General features: G+C 44.5%; 1 protein-coding gene across 5 annotated transcripts in view; it reads left to right on the top strand.

Annotated features, from left to right (window-relative positions):
* Positions 1-18,624, top strand: part of LOC132406161 (protein ENL-like) — a 110,738-nt gene that overhangs the window by 76,617 nt on the left and 15,497 nt on the right. For all 5 annotated transcript variants that reach the window (XM_059991438.1, XM_059991439.1, XM_059991441.1 and 2 more), the window contains exons 5-8: positions 1,883-2,008; positions 5,537-6,100; positions 12,714-12,801; positions 14,424-14,532. In XM_059991438.1, coding sequence (XP_059847421.1) covers positions 1,883-2,008; positions 5,537-6,100; positions 12,714-12,801; positions 14,424-14,532 — 887 coding nt within the window. The remainder of the gene's footprint in view (positions 1-1,882; positions 2,009-5,536; positions 6,101-12,713; positions 12,802-14,423; positions 14,533-18,624) is intronic.

Below are 18,624 nucleotides of genomic sequence, written 5' to 3'. Positions count from 1 at the left end.
AGCCCTAGCTTGCTCAACTTTTCCCTCATAAGACATGCTGTCTAATCCGGGCAGCATCCTGGGGCACCTCCTCTGCACCCTCTCTAAAGCTTCCACATTCTTCCCAAGATGAGGCGACCAGGACTGAACACAATACTCCAAGAGTGGTCTAGCCAGAGTTTTATAGAGCTGCAACCTTGCCTCGTGGCTTATGAACTCAGCCCCCTGACTAACAAAGGCCAACACAGCATACACCTTCTTAGCTACCAACCTGCGTGGACCCCAAGTTCCGCCACATTGTAAAGAATTCTGTCATTAAGTTTAACCTTCACTTTGCAGTTTTCCAGGCTGAACTCTATCTGCCAGTACCCCATCCTGTCAGCGTCCCACTGTAACTCACGACAACCTTCTACACTCTCCACCACACCTCCAACCTTTGTCATCTGCAACCTTGCCAATCCAGCCTTGCACGTTCTCGCCCGAGTCACACCAGAATAATAGAGCAGGGGTCCCGGAACAGACCCCTGCAAAACCACTCCAGTCGCAGACCTCTGGGTGGAGCACGTAACGGTGCTTCCTTTACAAGACAGTGCCCTGCTCTCAGGATGGGTGGGAGAGTTGGGGTGGGTGCCTGGTCGTGGAGCAGAACCAAGAGGAAAGAGAGATGCAGCACGAGTTGAGGTGGCTTTTGAGGAAATAGCCTGTTTATACTACACTGCATCAGTATTTGCTGTGATTTGGCTTTTTTCCTCCCCGAGTGTTCAGGGAAAGGAAGGGGTATACTGTTTTGTGGCTTGTTTACTTGCAGTCCGTTAAGCCACTGGCGTCTAGGGTGGCAGAGGAGGTCCTCCATTTCTGGCCGTGCTCTGGGCTTCCTTCATCGTGCTGGTAGCTTCCTCTCGGTTTTCACTGTCAGTCACGCAAGTCCCAAATGGAGACTCAGGAATACCGTCACACTCAGATGTGGGAGGATCATTCATTGTTTTCTCTGTAACAGTCGGTGTTGTTGGCCCTGACCTGATCTCCTAAACCTGGAGGACCGGTGGACCACTCTTAGTCTGGCCTCTACCCTTTGACCTGTTTGGCATGGGTGGCCCTACCGAGAGCCAAAGAATAAAGCCGTGACTCCAGCCAACATAACTCTCCGGGGCATTGAGGCAGGCAAGGCAGCAAACCCTACAACCAGGTTGTGGTCCTCTTGGAGGCAGTGGCTGAAGCATTGTATGTTTGTGTATGTAAGCGTATCCTATGGTTGGATTGCTGCTGAAGAGTTAAAACCGAGGATATTGTACACTTTAGGTGTAACCTTGAAATAGAAGGAATATATTTGATGACTTTGACTTGAATTAATGTTGAAGGCCATGTCAAATAGGTTTCCAATCTGTGTATGATTTGACCATCCAGTAAGCAAAGTTGAGTTTATTGTCATATGCACTGGAGCAATGGCAAACTTGCTTGGCCCATGGCGCATGAGAGAAACATAAATTATAGATAATTTTTAAGAAATGGAAATAGGACAGTAGAGCTGAAGAACAGACCATTCGGCCCACAACATTGTGCCAGACAAGCTAAAAAGCAAATCAAAACTGCCCTAACAGTAATCCCTCCATATCCCGATGTCCATATCCCTTCACCTTCCTTACATCCATGTGCTTATCCAACTTCTTTTAAAAGCCTCCAAAGTATTTGCCTCAACCACCGTACCAGGCATCCACCACTCTTTCAGTTAAAAAACTTGCCCCTCACATCCCCCTTGAACCTACCCCCCCCCACCTTCAATGCCTCTGATAGTAGACATTTTCTTAAATAAGAAAAACAATTAGAACAAAAAAAAGTCAAATTTAGTGCAAAGTGGACATTATTCTAAGAAGATTTTGCAGACATTATGATTGTTTTATTTTAGGTTATGGTGATGCCTGAAGGAACTGACATAATCTTTAAACCAAGCCCAGACTATCCGATGTTACCCACAATTCCACTGTCTGCATTCTCAGATCCAAAGAAAAGCAAACCGTCTCATGGTTCAAAGGTCAGTACTGGGACCCTTGTTTCGTACGGTATGGATTCCGAATATTTTCAGTTCCTTTTTCTTTAAAGGTAAGTAATGGAGGCAGTTTTCACTTTCACAGCTTGGGTGGTACGGACCAGGCCACTTGCTGTTGGAGAACTTGTTGTCATTGAATCTCTGTGGGTGCTGTATTGAGAGAGGAATTTCCTCCCCCAGTTTATTGCTCAAACTTAGTGGAAAATTGCACCCATTATTACCCATTCCATGGGGTCAGTTGTTGGCTTTCAACCTGGAACCTTGGAACGAACCATTGCCTCACAGTTACCGAGAACCTCACTCTGTCCACTCAGCAGTTCTGACCAAGACTATAAATACAAGCAATTCTGGGGATGATGGAAACCTTGAGCAAGACACACACACACTGCTGGAAGGGCTCAGGCAGCGTCTGTGGAGTTGAATAAACAGTCGATGTTTCAGGCCGAGGTCCTTCGTCAGGACTAGAAAGAGGGGGAAGGAGCCAGAATAAAGAGGTGATGAGGAAAACCTGGTGGGGGGGGGCAGGGAAGGGGATAGGTGGGAGTGGTAAAGGGCTGGAGGAGAAGGAATCGATTGGAGAGGACAGTGGAAGGAGGGGCACCAGAGGAAGGTGATGGGCAGGTGAAGAGAAGCGGTGAAAAGGGAATCAGAATGGGGAATGAAAGGCAGAGGAGGGAGAGGAGAGAGAAATTGCCAGAAGCTGGAGAAATTGATGTTTATGTGATCAGGTTGGAGGTGACCCCCCCAGAATATGGGGGTGTTGCTCTTCTAACGTGAGAGTGGCCTCTTCACGGCAGTGGAGTAACCTGTGGCAATGGGAAGTTGAATTGAAATGGGTGGCGGCCAGGAAATCCCACTTTTTTTTGGCCGATGGGGAGCAGGTGCCTGATAAAGTGGTTCCCCCGATCTGTGTCGGGTCTCACCAATGTAAAGGAGGCCACACCGGTAGCTGGCTCTGAAAGACTCACAGGTGAAGTGTCGCATCACCTGGAAGGACTGGTTGGGGCCCTGAATGATGGTGAGGGAGGAGGTGTAGGGACAGGTGATGTGGTTGAGGATGTCCTTAGTGGTAGAACCCTGTTGTGGATGGCAGAAGTTATGGAGAATGATGCATTGGAGACGGAGGCTTGTGGAGTGTTCGGTAAGAACAAGGGAAACTCTGTCCCTGTTCAGAAGATGGGATGGGGGCAGATGTGGAGGTGATGCAGGTGAGGGTAGAATTTTTTTTATAGTGGTGGGTGGAAGGGACACCCTGTACTTTGCTAAAACTGTCTGATTTAGCAACATTGTTAAATTGACTTTACCTGGGATCAATTTATTGGGATCAACCACCTCAGCCAGGACATTGCTGCAGAAGTTACTTGGGAATATTGCCCTCAGCCCAAGTGATTCCAAAATAAAATTTGAAATGGGTATTTGCATGTTATTCAATTCCATTCTGAACACCCCAAAAATAAAGCAGGCCGTGGCTGTATATCAGCATGACCCAGCTAGCCTTCAGAAATGGGTGAATTACTGGCAAGTAACATTGAACAAGAGGAACTAGTCACATATCCTTGACACGTTACAGTGTTACTTCAACTATCCCAGTCAAATCATTATGATGGCTGCAAGAGCGGGTCAGAGGTTGGACGTCTTGTGGCATGTGACTTGTCTCCTGACAACCCAAAGCCATTCTACTCTCTACAGGGCACAAGTCCGGAGTCTTTCCATTCACCTGTGTGAATGCCAGGCAGACCAGCCTGCTTGATTGGTATACACAGTGTAGGAAATATTCAATATAATATCGACTACGGAACCCGTTATCTGGTTTATGGTGGCCGCGGAGATCGTGAAGATCTGTGTGCTGCTCTCTCTATATTGCGTTCACATTCAAACAGCAACACTGACACTTTGCAGGGTATCATAGTCTGTCAAGCAGGTTCTGACATTTCTATAAAAGTTGATTACAAACTAAACAGTGATGAAAATGTTCTTCATGTACGTCACAAACAGAATATGCTGTGACAAAGTTTTGAATTGTGCATACTTTTTGCCTAGCATTTGATGGTTTGACCATGAGCTGTGCTCAAGGAGAGTTGACATAGAAATCTACAGCACGTTACAGGCCCTTCGGCCCACAATGTTGTGCTGTTCTAGAAACTGCCTAGAATTTCCCTACTGCATAGCTCTCTATTTTTCTAAGCTCCATGTACCTATCTGAGAGTCCCTTAAAAGACCCTATTGTATCCTCCACCACAACAGTCGCTGGCAATGCATTCCACACACCCACCACTCTCTGTGTGGAAAACTTAACCCTGACACCCCCAAGTACCTCCTTCCAAGCACCTTAAAGCTATGCCCCCTCGTGTTAGCCATTTCAGCCCTGGAATAAAGCCTCTGGCTAATCACATGATCAATGCCTCTCAACATCTTATACATCAGTGTATAATGTTGGCATTAGTTAAAAATTAAATCTTAAATTTCTCAGGGAAGAGGGCATTCGGTGCATTGAGCCTGTATTGGCTCTCTGAGCAATCCCAGCACACCAACATTCCCCCACTTATTTCCCCGTAATCTGTTCTTTCTCTCCTGCCTATAAACCTCATACCAGCCACCAGGTCCAGGAGTACCCATTACTCTACCGACCAGGGAGGACAGTGGAGCATCCGGTGGGGGGGAAGCCCACATGGTCACAGGGAGAACATGTATACTGGACGTGGTAGTCCTGTTTGTAGTTTAGTGTGGGATGAAGTGATCATGGAAATAGAATCAGTGTCCAGGAGTTAAATTGAATCTGGACATGTACTTTTCAAGTCAAGTCCAGTCACTTTTATTGTCATTTCGACCATAACTGCTATGTACAGTACATAGTAAAAATGAGACAATGTTTTTCAGGACCATGGTGTTACATGACTCAGTACAAAAACTAGGCTGAACTACATAAAAAACAACACAGAGAGAAAAAAAAACACACTAGACGACAGACCTACCCAGGACTGCATAAAGTGCACAAAACAGTGCAGGCATTACCATAAATAATAAACAGGACAATAGGGCAGTAAGATGTCAGTCCAACCTCTGGGTGTGGAGGAGTCTGATAAATTGGGGGAAGAAACTGTTACATAGTCTGGTCGTGAGAGCCCGAATGTTTCGGTGCCTTTTCCCAGATGGCAGGAAGGAGAAGAGTTTGTATGAGGGGTGCGTGGGGTCCTTCATAATGCTGTTTGCTTTGTGGATGCAGTGTGTAGTGTAAATGTCTGTAATGGCAGGAAGAGAGACCCTGATGATCTTCTCAGCTGACCTCACTATCCGCTGCAGGGTCTTGCGATCCGAGATGGTGCAATTTCCGAACCAGGCTGTGATGCAGCTGCTCAGGATGCTCTCAGTACAACCCCTGTAGAATGTGGTGAGGACAGCGGGGGGTGGGAGATGGACTTTCCTCAGCCTTCGCAGAAAGTAGAGACACTGCTGGGCTTTCTTTGCTGTATTTTAGACCATGTTTTGAGACTTGCTTTTGTCTTTTGCAATCAGGACACAAATAGGGAGAGCAGCAAATCGTCAAAGCCTCACAAGGTCACGAAAGAGCACAAGGAACGGTCTGCAAAAGACTCTGAAAGCAAGACGGCCGTGAAGGAACCCGAGAAGGATCACAGTAAATCTTCCAAGGAGCTATCGCGGAAATCGGCAGAAAGCAAGATTTCAAAGGAAGAGAAAGCTCCTCCAAAGGCAACTTCTAAAGAACCAAAACCAGCCTTCAAGGAATCTAAACTGGACAGCTTGTCATCCAAAGGCAGTGGGAATCTACATCAAGAGTCAAAGCCCAGTATTAAGAGACCCTCCAATGTAGATTCCATGAAACTCAATGTTAAAAAGCAAAAGAAAAATACTTCAGAGACACCAAAAACTTTCCCCAGTGTCTCGCCGAGAATTTCTTCGTCATCTTACTCTGAGAAAAAGCAGTTGAAGGAGAAGGAGAAAGAAAAAGTGAACATTAAAGTAGAGAAAGTTAAATCTGAAAGTAGTGTGAAAGAAGTGAAAAAGCCCCTGGATTCAGACGAGTGTAATTCAGAAGATGAAGTGATCTCCAAATCTGAGGTGAGCAATTTTATTCTAAAATCTAACTGTGGCTCAGAAGGAGTTAATGCTCTTCTCCTTGACGCATTATGCCTTGCAATAGTAGTTTCAAAAGAATTGCTCATCTTACTCACACCAGGATAACAGCTGTTGCTCCCTTTGTGGGTGGGACCTTATCTCAAGCCTTGGTTTTAGATACCTGTGGTGAGGCTGTTGAACTGGTGGTATTTATTGCCCTCGAACAGAGGAGGCAGGCAAGCATTAATCCACATGGTGGAATCTGGGTTCAGATATAAGCTGGATTGGTTAGGATGGCAGGTTTCCTTCCCCAGTGGAGAACTTCGAACCAGATGGTGATTCTATGGTCACCGTTACAGAGACTAGCTTTGCTTTTGATTCCGAGACTCGAGATTCTGCAGATGATGGAGATCTTGAGCAACACACACGATATGCCGCGGCACATCAGCAGGCAGGGCAACATCAGTGGTAGGAAGTGAGCAGTTGATGTTTGGGAAGCCAGTGCTGGTCTGAGACATTGACTGCCCATTTCCCTCCATACGTATTGCTTCACCGAGTTCCTCCAGTGTTTTGTGTGAGTCACTTTTAATTTCAGATTTTTAAATTTAGTTATTTGAATTTAAACTCCCAACATGGAAGGGTTCAACTCATATTTCTGTTTTCAGTGAGTAACTCTGTTATTTACTTGGGAGCAAGTGACTTGATCACCTGCACAGCCAAGGACATTGGGAAAATCTAACTGTAAATTTTGTGCGTTAATAAGTCATGTGATTACTGTGCATAAGTTGGAAGAGTTGAGTACACTGCAGTTCAGTTAAGACTATCACTCAGGGATGCATCTCTACACTCGTACCAAACACTTTGTATGCGAGTTCTCTTGAAATTTGGAAGCAGATTAAAACTCGTTAAACTTAAGCTAAGTGCAGCAATTTTGCCCTGGGTCTCGACAGCAGTTCAGCATTAACAACAGCATGTGCGCGTTAATGGTGTTGCACTAGACGTTCCCTGGCTGTGCCACACCCCAGCTGTGGTCTCTGCAAGGAGTGCAAGGGCCATTGCATTTAGACTGGGAAAAGCTTTCTTTTTCAATCTTTTTATTAAGTTCTTCAAAAGTAAATACATAATAATCATAGTAGTATAAAGGGAGTGGGGAATACATTGTTGGTAATTAACATATGGGAAAAAAAGCTATAAATAGCACCAATATAATTGACCTACCAAACTGATTCCCAACGTAGAAAAAAAATTAAAAGATGGGGGAAAAAACCCAAATTGAAATCGAAAAAGAAACTAAACTAAAACAGAACTAAACAAAGCTGGGCTATTTGATTATATCAAATAAAATCTTTAATGTTGTTAACTCCGGTCCTCTATTCAAATCAATGAATAAAATAAAGGAATCAGAAAAGGTCAGATTACGTTCTATGAAAGTGTCGAATAAAAGGCCTCCAAGTTTCTTCAAATTTAACTGAGAGGTCAAATGTACCACTTCTAATTTTTTCTAAATTTAAACAAGATATGGTTTGGGAGAACCATTGACATGTGGTTGGAGGATTAATCTCTTTCCAGTTCAATAGAATAGATCATCTAGCCATTAAGGTAGCAAATGCAATCATCTGCCGAGCTGGAGAGGGCAAATCAATCATTGGTAAGCCAAAAATTGGAGTAATTGGATGAGGTTGTAAATCCATATGTAAAATTGTAGAGAATATATCAAAAATATCTTTCCAAAGCTTTTCTAAGAGCAAGACCAAGACATGAGTCAAAGAGGCTACCTCAGAATGACATCTATCACAGATCGGATTTATATGAGAATAAAATTGAGCTAACTTATCTTTGGACATATGTACCCTATGTACCACTTAAAATTGAATCATTGTATGTTTAGCACAAACAGAAGAAAAATTAACTAATTGTAAAATTTTCTCCCATTTCTGTATAGGTACAAAAAGTTGAAGTTCCTTCTCCCATTCGTTTTTAATTTTATCAGATATATCTGGCTGTATATTCATAATCATCCCGTAAGTGATTGCTATTAAACCCTTTTGATAAGGATTTAAGCCTAAAATTTTTTCCATGATATCAGTTGAATATGAAATCGGAAAGGTCAGTAACATCGTATTTTAAAAATCTCTAAACTGTAAATACCAAAAAAAAGGGATCTGTGCAAATTATATTTATTAGACAACTGTTCAAAAGACATGAAACAGTTATCCAAAAATAAATCATGAAAACATATTATACCCTTCATCTTCCAAACAATAAAGGCTTGATCCATGACAGAGGGTTGAAAGAAAAAATTTGACTTGATAGTCAAATATCAAGTTTAATAGGACTTGATAAAATAAATTTATTCAAGCCAAAGAATTTATGAAACTGAAACCATATTTGTAATGTATAATTATAGGATTAACCATTTGTTTATTCAATTTAGAGAGAACCAAGGGAAGCGAAGTCCCTAAGATGGAAGCCAATGAAAATCCTTGTGCCGAATTGCATTAAAGATTAACCCAATGAAGACTAACAATCCACTTCATGTGTCCAAAATATTAAATATCAAATATTAATTGCCCAGTAATAAAATCTTAAATTTGGCAAAGCCAAACCACCATTTTTGGATTTCTGCAAATATTTTTTACTTAGTCTAGGATTTTTATTCTGCCATATATAAGGTGAAATTTTAGAGTCAATAGTATCAAAAAAGGATTTAGGAAGGGAAAATCTTGTGGACGCTACGTCAGCTTGGAACTGGCATGGAGTCCCCAGCCGCTCGATTTCAATGGGGAATTGCTTGACTGCAAAGAGGGAAGATTGGGACAAGTCAAGTTACACGTGGTCACGATGGTTTAAAACCTCTGTTTACTTTCAGATATTAATTTTAATTGTTTCATTGTTCATTTCATTTCCAATATTTCTGAGATTTGGTGATATTTGCAAGCATTTTAAAGACAAAGGTTAGCAGGACAGAGCTCAGGGGCTTGCTGCTCACTCTGTGGGAAGCAAGACTGTACTTCCAGATCCGGAGGCTCTGAGGAATTGGGGAATGTGACTGCTGAGTGTTGATGATAGGAGCCACTCTGGAATATCCAGGCCTTTAATCTCCCCAAATATTTGTTCAGTTGGTGGATCTTTGCTCTTATTAAAAAGCTACTGAATTTGCGTTCTTGCTAAGTACATTAAGGTTTTAAAGTTTAAAGTTCAAAGTAAATTTTATTATCCAAGTGTATATATATATATACGTCACCACATACAACCCTGAGATTCATTTTCCTGGGGGCATACTCAGCAAATCTTTAGAATAGTAACTGTAAACAGGATCAGTGAAAGATCAACCAGAGTGCAGAAGACAACAAACCGTGCAAATGAAAATATAAATAAATGGCAATAAATAATGAGGATCTGAGATAATGAGATAAAGAGTCCTTAAAGTGAGGTCATTGGTTGTAGGAACATCTCAATGATGGGGCAAGTGAAGTTGAGCGTAGTTATCCCCTTTTATTCAAGAGCCTGATGGTTGAGGGATAATAACTGTTCTTGAACCTGGTAGTGTGAGTCCTGAGGCTCTTGTACCTTCTAACTGATGGCAGCAGTGAGAAGAGAGCGTGACCTGGGTGGTGGAGATCTCTGATGATGGTTGCTGCTTCCCTATGACAGCATTTCATGTAGATGTGCTCAATGGTTGGGAGGGCTTTACCCATGATGTACCGGGCTGAATCCATTACCTTCTGTAGGATTTTCTGTTCAAAGGCATTGGTGTTTACATACCAGGCTGTGATGCAGCCAGTCAATACACTCTCCACTGCACATCTACAGAAGTTTGTCGAAGTTTTCGATGTCATGTTGAATCTTCACAAACTCCTAAGGAAGTCGAGGGACTGCCGCGCTTTCTTTTTAATTGCACGTGGTTGCTGGGTCCGGAACCAGTGCTCTGAGGTAGTAACACCCAGGATCACTTTAAAATCAGTATGTTAAACTTGATGTCTCTGATAAACCCGAAACTTTGACATCAGGACAGCTTGTCCTAAGCATTATATTAGCCAAGTAGTTATGACAGTTCACTCAGTGACTACCCATTGCTGTTTAACATTGCACCTCATTCTTTCTGACTGACCGTTAAGCACCAGATTACTCGCCCTTCAAAAGACCTGGGATCACCTACCTATGACTTGGGTGTTTCCTCTTTGATCCATTGCATTTGGATCTTGGATCTCCTCCTTCAGAGCCTTAGATGCCGGGAATGATGGAAGGTGCGAGTTTGGGTCCAAGTTTCTGTGAAGGGAGGGGTGAAAAAGTACAGGGAGAGGGAGAGAGAAAGGTTAGAGTAAATGACATGAAATGGGAAGGAAGGGTGTGAGGAAGTAGGGAAGTTCACCAATCCAGAAACCAGAGGTCCATGTGGACAAAAACAGAATCCAAGAGCCAGTCCTCATCAGCGAAGGTTTGGCATGTCAGCTAAAACTTTGACAAACTTCACTAGATGCGTGGTGGAGAGTACACGAACAGGTTGCTTGGTATGGAAACACCAATGTCCTTGAACGGAAAAGCCTATGGAATTCAGTAGTGTATATGGCCCAGTCCATCACAGGTAAAGCCCTCCCCACCACTGAGCATATCTACACGGACGCACTGTCACAGGAAAACAGCGTCTGTCGTGAAGGTCTCCCACCATCCAGGACATGCTCTCTTCTCGCTGCTGTCATCAGGAAGGAGGTACAACCTCAGGGTTGTACATGGTGACAAATATGTACTTTGAGAATAAATTTACTTTGAACTTTGTTCTTTTATGACCTTGCGTACAACACCATTGCTTCCAAACTCTGCAGAAGTTCAACTATGGCTTAAATGGCAAAAGGGGGGAGAATCAAAGAGTAGGAGAGTTGATAGGAGGGGGTAAAAGGTGACTGGACGAAGAGGGCAGCAGAGGGCTGGGAGTGGGCATTCAGGGGGAGGACGAATGAAGGCAGAGAGAGAGAAAAGATGATAAACTGAAAGAGAGCAAATAACGTGGGAGTGTGGCACAGAGCAAAGTCAGAGAAATTATGGAAAGTCAAATGAAGCCTTGTCTATTGATCTCTCTCACTCTCACACACACACTCACACTCACACACTCACACACACACTCACTCACACACACACACACACAAACACACGAACTCAGCAAGTCAGGCAGCACCTATGGAGGGGAATAAACAGTTAATGTTTCGGGCCAAGACCCTTCATCAGGACTTGTGATCTCAGGAACTGAATTCAGTCAATAATTTGCCTCGCGTTTATTTTTCTTTTCATTTTTAAAATCGGAAAATTCCTTAAGGCCAACAGAACCAAATTTCCATGTTAGAGTTGTAGTTCCTTCTTAATGTGCAACTGCACTGCAACTTGCATTCTTCACTTAATGAATGGAAGTACATCTTGCATTTCCTGTTAGCAGGGGAATTAACTGTGGAATATGATTTTCATTTAGTCCAACATTCACTTCAGTGAACAGCTGGAAGAACATAAAAGTTCATGACATAGCTGATGTTCAGTGGATCTTCATTGAAATGTTTACCTCCAGGCAAGCAGCTTGCACTTTCCCTGACAAACCTCACCATCTTCTGGCTGCACGTTTGAGCTGGTGATTCAGTAACAATTAATTATTGATTGATGCGGAGCATAATGGATGTAAAAGTTGGATCTTTCTGAGACGGACTTTAAATTGCCATGTGATGAACGTCTTATTTAATTTGACATTGTTCCAAGTAATTTTTTTTCTCTTGTTGGATAACCTGAAAGTGGTCATGAAAAATGGCAGTTCAGAGAAGGTGGTCAGCCTGTATGGGCCCAACATGCATGATCTTTGGGCGTGCAATCTTCTGAATCCCACAAGGGAAACTGTGGACTTCTGCTCAGTGAATCAACCAAACTTAGCTTTACCTGCCCCTTTCCACTTCCCTCGGGTCCTCCCTCTTCCCACGCGTCCTCCCTCTTCCCACTTCCCTCGCGTCCTCCCTCTTCCCACTTCCCTCGCGTCCTCCCCACTTCCCTCGCGTCCTCCCTCTTCCCACTTCCCTCACGTCCTCCCTCTTCCCACTTCCCTCGCGTCCTCCCTCTTCCCACTTTCCTCGCGTCCTCCCTCTTCCCACTTCCCTCGCGTCCTCCCTCTTCCCACTTCCCTCGCGTCCTCCCTCTTCCCACTTCCCTTGCGTTCTCCCTCTTCCCACTTCCCTCGCGTCCTCCCTCTTCCCACTTCCCTCGCGTCCTCCCTCTTCCCACTGCCCTTGCGTCCTCCCTCTTCCCACTGCCCTCGCGTCCTCCCTCTTCCCACTTCCCTCGCGTCCTCCCTCTTCCCACTTCCCTTGCTTCCTTTCCCCACCCCCCACCCTTCTCAATCCCTGCCTCGATCTTACTGGTCCCTCTCTCGGCCAGTTTCCTTGCCGCTTGCTATGGTATGTTCGCTGACTCCAGCCTACACGAGGCCTGTGAATCGATGTATGTTTTGTATTCAGTTTATCTCTCATCAAAGTAAAACTTTCTGGAATTTAAACCGATCCAGTGAATTTGAAGATGAGCATAGTTGTTAACTGTCAATATTTTCTGACTAATGTGTACTTTTCCCTCTCTCTCTCTCTCTCTGTAGTCTGTGCGCACTAGCCAGTCGAACACGACATCAAGTTCAGACTCGAGTTCTGAATCCGATTATGCACCCACCCAAAACCACAGGCAAGGTATGGGCTGTCCTCTGCATTGCTGTTTGTAGTTCTTACTGACGTGCTATTCTGGAGTTCAGAACCTGGCTTTAGCTGAGGGAAAAACACAACTCCGTGTCAGATAAATGACTACATACTTGTATTAACTACCTCCTTCTCTACCTAGTAACCGTGCCTTTCAACAACCATATCAAAATTAATACTATGATTATCCTTTCCATTTCTGGTGTGCTGTCATTGTTTTTCTAGAACTTTATGGGAACCTGCCTGACTTTGACTAATAATGACCTGCAAGTGTCTTTATCCAACTTGGGTCAAGGCTTGGCGCTAACGTGCCCACTCTCGGGGGCATTTCAGTGCAAATGATATAGTTCATTGCCTCTGTAAGATTCATAAACTGGATGGATCATTTACAGGCTGAGGAGCTGTAGTTGAATTCAGCGTTGTGTTAATGGTGCTGTTATGGTGAGCTGAGGGGCCTGTTTCTGTGTTTGCTGTTCTACGTTCCGAGCTTCTGTGAACCATTTGTTAGTTTGGCCGTAGTTTAAGTATTGTGTCCAACTTTGGAAAGATGTGAAGGCTTTAGGGAGGTTGCAGAAGGGGTCTATAGGAATGATCCTGGAGATAAATGATCTTGGTCACGTTGGCATACAGAACTGTGCTAAAAAGTCTTAGGCACTTGTATACAGCCAGCGTGCCTAAGAGTTTGGTGCAGTACTGTAGTAATTTTATGTACTGCTGCCTCAAAAAAAAAGACTTCTGTGAGTGATGATGGACCTGATTCTGATACGGTCTGAGAGCGGGAAGGGGGCGGGGCAGGGGAGCCATGGTTGGGAAAGGAGAAGGGAGAGTGGAGGGCGTGGGCAGAACAAGAGAGACATTCTGTAATGATCAATAAACCAGTTGTCTGCAATTTCGAAATAGAGCTTATCTCGAGTTTAAGAGGACATCTGACAGGGCGTATTAAAATCACAAAGGACTTGGATGGAGTGAAAGGGGAGAAATTGTTAAAATTGGCAGAAGTGTCAGAAAGCAGTGGAAATAAAAGGAAGGTAGTTAGCAAAAATAGTACGAGGGAAAACTTAGACAGGGAATGGTTAAGATTAGGTGGTAGTGGAATGTGTTCAATTGTAGCATTCAAAAGACAGTGTCACTTTACTTACATGCAGTCAGTCGATGGATAAAAGCTAATCTTGTGTATAAACAGCCACGCTCAACAGATATTTGTACAGAGTGTTTAATCGGATTGGTTTTGTATTTTGATTTATTGTGCTTTTTTAATGCTGCGTCAGATCCGGAGTAACAATTATTTAATTTGTCTTTGCACTTGTGAAATGAAGACTGACAATAAACAATCTTGAATCTTGAAAATCTTGCAGGGCTGTGGTGAGAAGGCAGGGGAGTGGAACTAGTGAGATAGGTCTTGTGTGGAGCTAACACAGACTTAGTGGATGGAATGTCCTCTTTCCATGTGAGGTTTGGAAAGTTCTGTATGGAGAGAAGCTTCCATTTGTGTAGTATCTCTCACGAGGTTCACCATTTTAGCAGGCAGCTGTCAGATGGAGTCGGCAGAGAGTCTGGTGTTGTCTGTTGACCGACGATCTGTCTGATCCCACTTGGACTGACCTTGTTTTCCCCAGGGCCTCTGCGATCCATGGTGGAGGAAATCCAGTCCGAAGGCTCCGACGACGACAGCAGCTCCGAAGAGGAAAGGCCTGTGAAAAACATGGCAGTCAGCAGAGATCACAGGTCAGTGAGCTGAGACTGGGGCAAAGAGAATCCAGTTATGCTTCCACCAAGCTGTGAATAATGGACCTGAAGTAGAAATTTTGACCATCTTTGTACACCTTGAGCAGGTCTAAGTACCAATGATGCCTTTAAAGAAGGCTTCCATGTATACTGTAAGGACAGCTTCAGGAAAAGGTTTATTACTGCCTTACTTTTAATGAAATATTAATAAATATCTATAACAGACAATTTACCACCATGTTTGTTAAGCTTGTTTCAATATCTTATTGCTTTAAACCAGGGGTTCCCAATCTTTTTAATGCCATGGACCCCCACCTTTAACCAAGGGGTCTGTGGAGTCCCTGCTTTAAACTATTATAGTTATTAATTATTTGTTTCCACCCTGCAGGTAATTTATATCGGAACTTAAGACATATAATGGCATTAACGGTGTTGTCAAAGCCAAGTTCTGTCCTTGTCTTATTGTTGTTATGAATAAGTAACTCAGTCCCAGAATAACTGGCTGCTCTTGCGCCACACACTAGGAGCAAGTTCCAGCTGGCTGATCTGCCGTTTTCAAGACACTGGCACATTTAGTACTCAGGTTAATGCTTAAGGAAGCTAGAAATCAACAGAAAATCTTATCTCTTTCCAGAGATGTATCCCAGCTGTTTCATTAAGTAAAGTGATTAACAGTTATTTTTGTAGCTGTTTAACAAGTCTGTCAAACATCACGGTTGCTATAGTGCAGACAATGATTTCCAATTCAGTTTGTTTGCTTTACTCGTTATGAAAATCTACAAATTTAACTGCAATGTCCTTGACTGTAAAGTAGACACTCAGTATCAGGTACAGTGTGTATGTTCATGGTCTCCTGCTGCTGTAGCCCATTCACTTCACGGTCAATGTATTGTGCACTCTTCTGCACACGGTGATGTAACACACTGTTATCTGAGTTATTGTTGCCTACTTATCAGCTTAAACTGGTCGTTCTTCTCTGACGAGGCGTTTTCATGCACAGAGCTGCCACTCACTGGATTTTTTTTTGTTATTTTGCACCATTCTCTGTAAACTCCGGAGGCTGTTGTGCATGAAAATCCCAGGAAATCAGCCGTTTCTGAGATTCTGAAACCACCCCATCTGGCGTCAAAATAGTTCCACGATCAGAATCACAAGCAAGAGAAAATCTGCAGATGCTGGAAATCCGAGCAACGCACACACAGTGCTGGAGGAACTCAGAAGGCCGGGCAGCATTGAAGGGAAACAGAACAGTCGATGTTTCAAGCCGAGACCCTTCGGCAGGACTGGAGAGAAAATGCTGAGGAGTGATTTGGAATGTATGGGGAGGGGAGAGAGAACCAGCGGATGAATGGTGAAATGTGGAAGCGGAGGCTGGTGGGGTGGGAGGTGAGGACAAGAGGAATCCTATCCCTGGTAGGGTGGTGGGAGGATGGGTAAGAGTAGACATGTCACAGTGAGGGAGAGTTTCACTGAACTTCTGTCGAAGGGAAGATTTAAACTTCTTCAGGGTAGGCATCCCTGGAAGAGACCGCAGAGATGTCTCTCTTCTTCCATCCTCCCGCCACCCTACCAGGGATAAGATTCCTCTTGTCCTCACCTACCACCCCACCAGCCTCCGTGTCCAGCACATAATTCTCTGGAAAGTCCGCCACCTCCAATGGGATCCCACCACCAAGCACATCTTTCCCTCTCCCCCCACTTTCTGCTCTCCACTCTCTGCTCCCTACGTGACTCCCTTGTCCATTCGTCCCTCCCCACTGATCTCCCTCCTGGCACTTATCCTTGCAAGCGGAATAAGTGCCACACCGGCCCCTACACCTCCTCCCTCACTACCATCCAGGGCCCTAAACAGTCCTTCCAGGTGAGGTGACACTTCACCTGTGAATCTGTTGTGTTTGGTGCTTCCGGTGAGGCCTCCTGCATATCAGTGAGACCCGACGTAGATTGGGAGACCACTTCACCGAGCATCTATGCTCCGTTTGCCAGAACAAGCAGGATCTCCCAGTGGCCGCCCATTTTAATTCCACTTCCCTTTCCCTTTCCGATATGTCCATCCATGGCCTCCTCCACTGTCGTAATGAGGCCATGCTTACATTGGAGAAACAACACTTTGTATTCCATTTGGGTAGTCTCCAACCTGATGGCGTAAACATCGATTTCTCAAACTTCCAGTAATGCCTCCCCAACACCCCCCCCCCCACTTCCCATCCCCCTTTCCCCTCTCAACTCATCTCCTTGCTCGCCTGTTGCCTCCCTCTGGTGTTCCTTCCTGCTTTTTCATTCTTCTGTTCCTTTCACCAATCAACTTCCCAGCTCTTTGCTTCGTCCCTTCCTCTCCAGGTTTCACCTATCACCTAGCAAACACAAGGAAATCTGCAGATGCTGCAAATTCAGACAACACACACAAAATGCTGGTGGAACACAGCAGGCCAGGCAGCATCTATAGGGAGAAGCACTGTCGATGTTTCGGGCTGAGGCCTATAGATGCTGCCTGACCTGCTGTGTTGCACTAGGATTTTGTGTGTGTTGCTCACCTATTACCTGGTGTTTCTCTCTCCCTCCCCCCCCCCCTTTTAAATCCACTCCTTAGCACTTTTTCTCCAGTCCTGCCAAAGGGTCTCGGCTTGAGACATCGACTGTACTTTTTCCCATAGATGCTGCCTGGCCTGCTGAGTTCCTCCAGCATTTTGTGTGTGTGTAGCCATGATCGAAATAATTTCGATCACATTTCTTCCCCATTCTGATGTCTGAATCCTAACTGAGCCTCCTGACCATGCCTGCATGCTTTTATTGCTGCCACGTGATTGGCTGATTAGATATTTGCATTAACGAGCAGATGTACCGCTGTGCCTTAATAAACTGACACTGAGTGTAGATCAAAAGAGGTAACAGCTTTTCCTATGATTTATTTTATAACAGGAGCTCTCTCCTTCCTTTACCAGCTGCTTCTGAGGTACCTATTTGTCATAATGTGTGAGATGTGGACTTTACTGGCAAGGCTATGCTTTACCGGCAACCTGAGAAGTCTTTGGGAAGTGTCTTCTTGGATCTGCTGTGGTCCTCGTGAGGGGGTGGGGGAGGAAATCCCACTCTGTTCCGGGGTGTTGATCAAGTGACAGTGAAGGGAGAGCGGTGTATGTGAGAGTCAGGGTGACGTGTGACTTGCAGGGGAAACTCCGTGGCTGCAGCCCTCTTCCGTCGAGGTGGCAGGATTTGGCCTGTGCTTTGCGGACGAGGGTTTCCTGGACGGGCGGTCTGCTTTGTTGCAGTTTGGCGGCAGCCGGGGCGAATCCTGGAGTGTAGGTCTGTAGAACCACAACTGGGGCATCACCTGGTCGCAGAGCTCTTGCCATCGGCAGTGCTCTTGGTCCGTCCTTGGTGTCGTGCGCAGTAAGTTGGCTCTGCTCCCACGATGGTGGGGACCTCAGGGCAGTTATCTACGACCCAGCGTTGTAGCCTTCTGTATCCACGGCTTGCTTAGTGGCTGTTCTTCTAAGAATGCTGGAGTACATTCTCCATGTTTGTATCTGAGCTCACCCCCATGAGCTGATGGCTGTGGGCCAGTACGCGCTGGAGTTTAGAAGAACGGGAGAGGATTGTTAAGTTTTGTAACTTTAAAACATTAGGCTAATTCAAAGGAAGACATGGGAATTCAAAATGTGAGTCTAACTTCATCTTTTACCTTAAGCAAGGCGTACATGTATCATGTGGTAGCATGGTGATGCATGAAATTCATATACGTATACGTATAACCATCATGAACTATTTAAATGAATAATTATTAATCAAACAATATATATAAAAAAATATAAATATATACAAAATTACTCAAACATTACTGAAATACTAAATACACAAGAGGGATCTAATTGAAAACTATCGAATATTGAAAGGCCTGGTAGAGTGGACGTAGAGAGGATGTCTCCTATAGGGGGAGAGTCTTGGACCAGAGGGCACAGTCTCAGAATCAAAGGACGCAGCTTTGAAACGGAAATGAGGAGGAATTTCTTTAGCCAGGGGAGTGGTGAATCTGTGGAATTCGTTACCACAGACAACTCTGGAGGGCAAGTCATTGGGTATATTTAAAGCAGA

The sequence above is a fragment of the Hypanus sabinus genome, chromosome 16 (genome assembly GCF_030144855.1).
Source record: "Hypanus sabinus isolate sHypSab1 chromosome 16, sHypSab1.hap1, whole genome shotgun sequence".
NCBI lineage: Eukaryota > Metazoa > Chordata > Chondrichthyes > Myliobatiformes > Dasyatidae > Hypanus > Hypanus sabinus.
The sequence above is the reverse complement of the archived record's forward strand: the minus strand, read 5'-3'. Positions and strand labels throughout refer to the sequence as shown.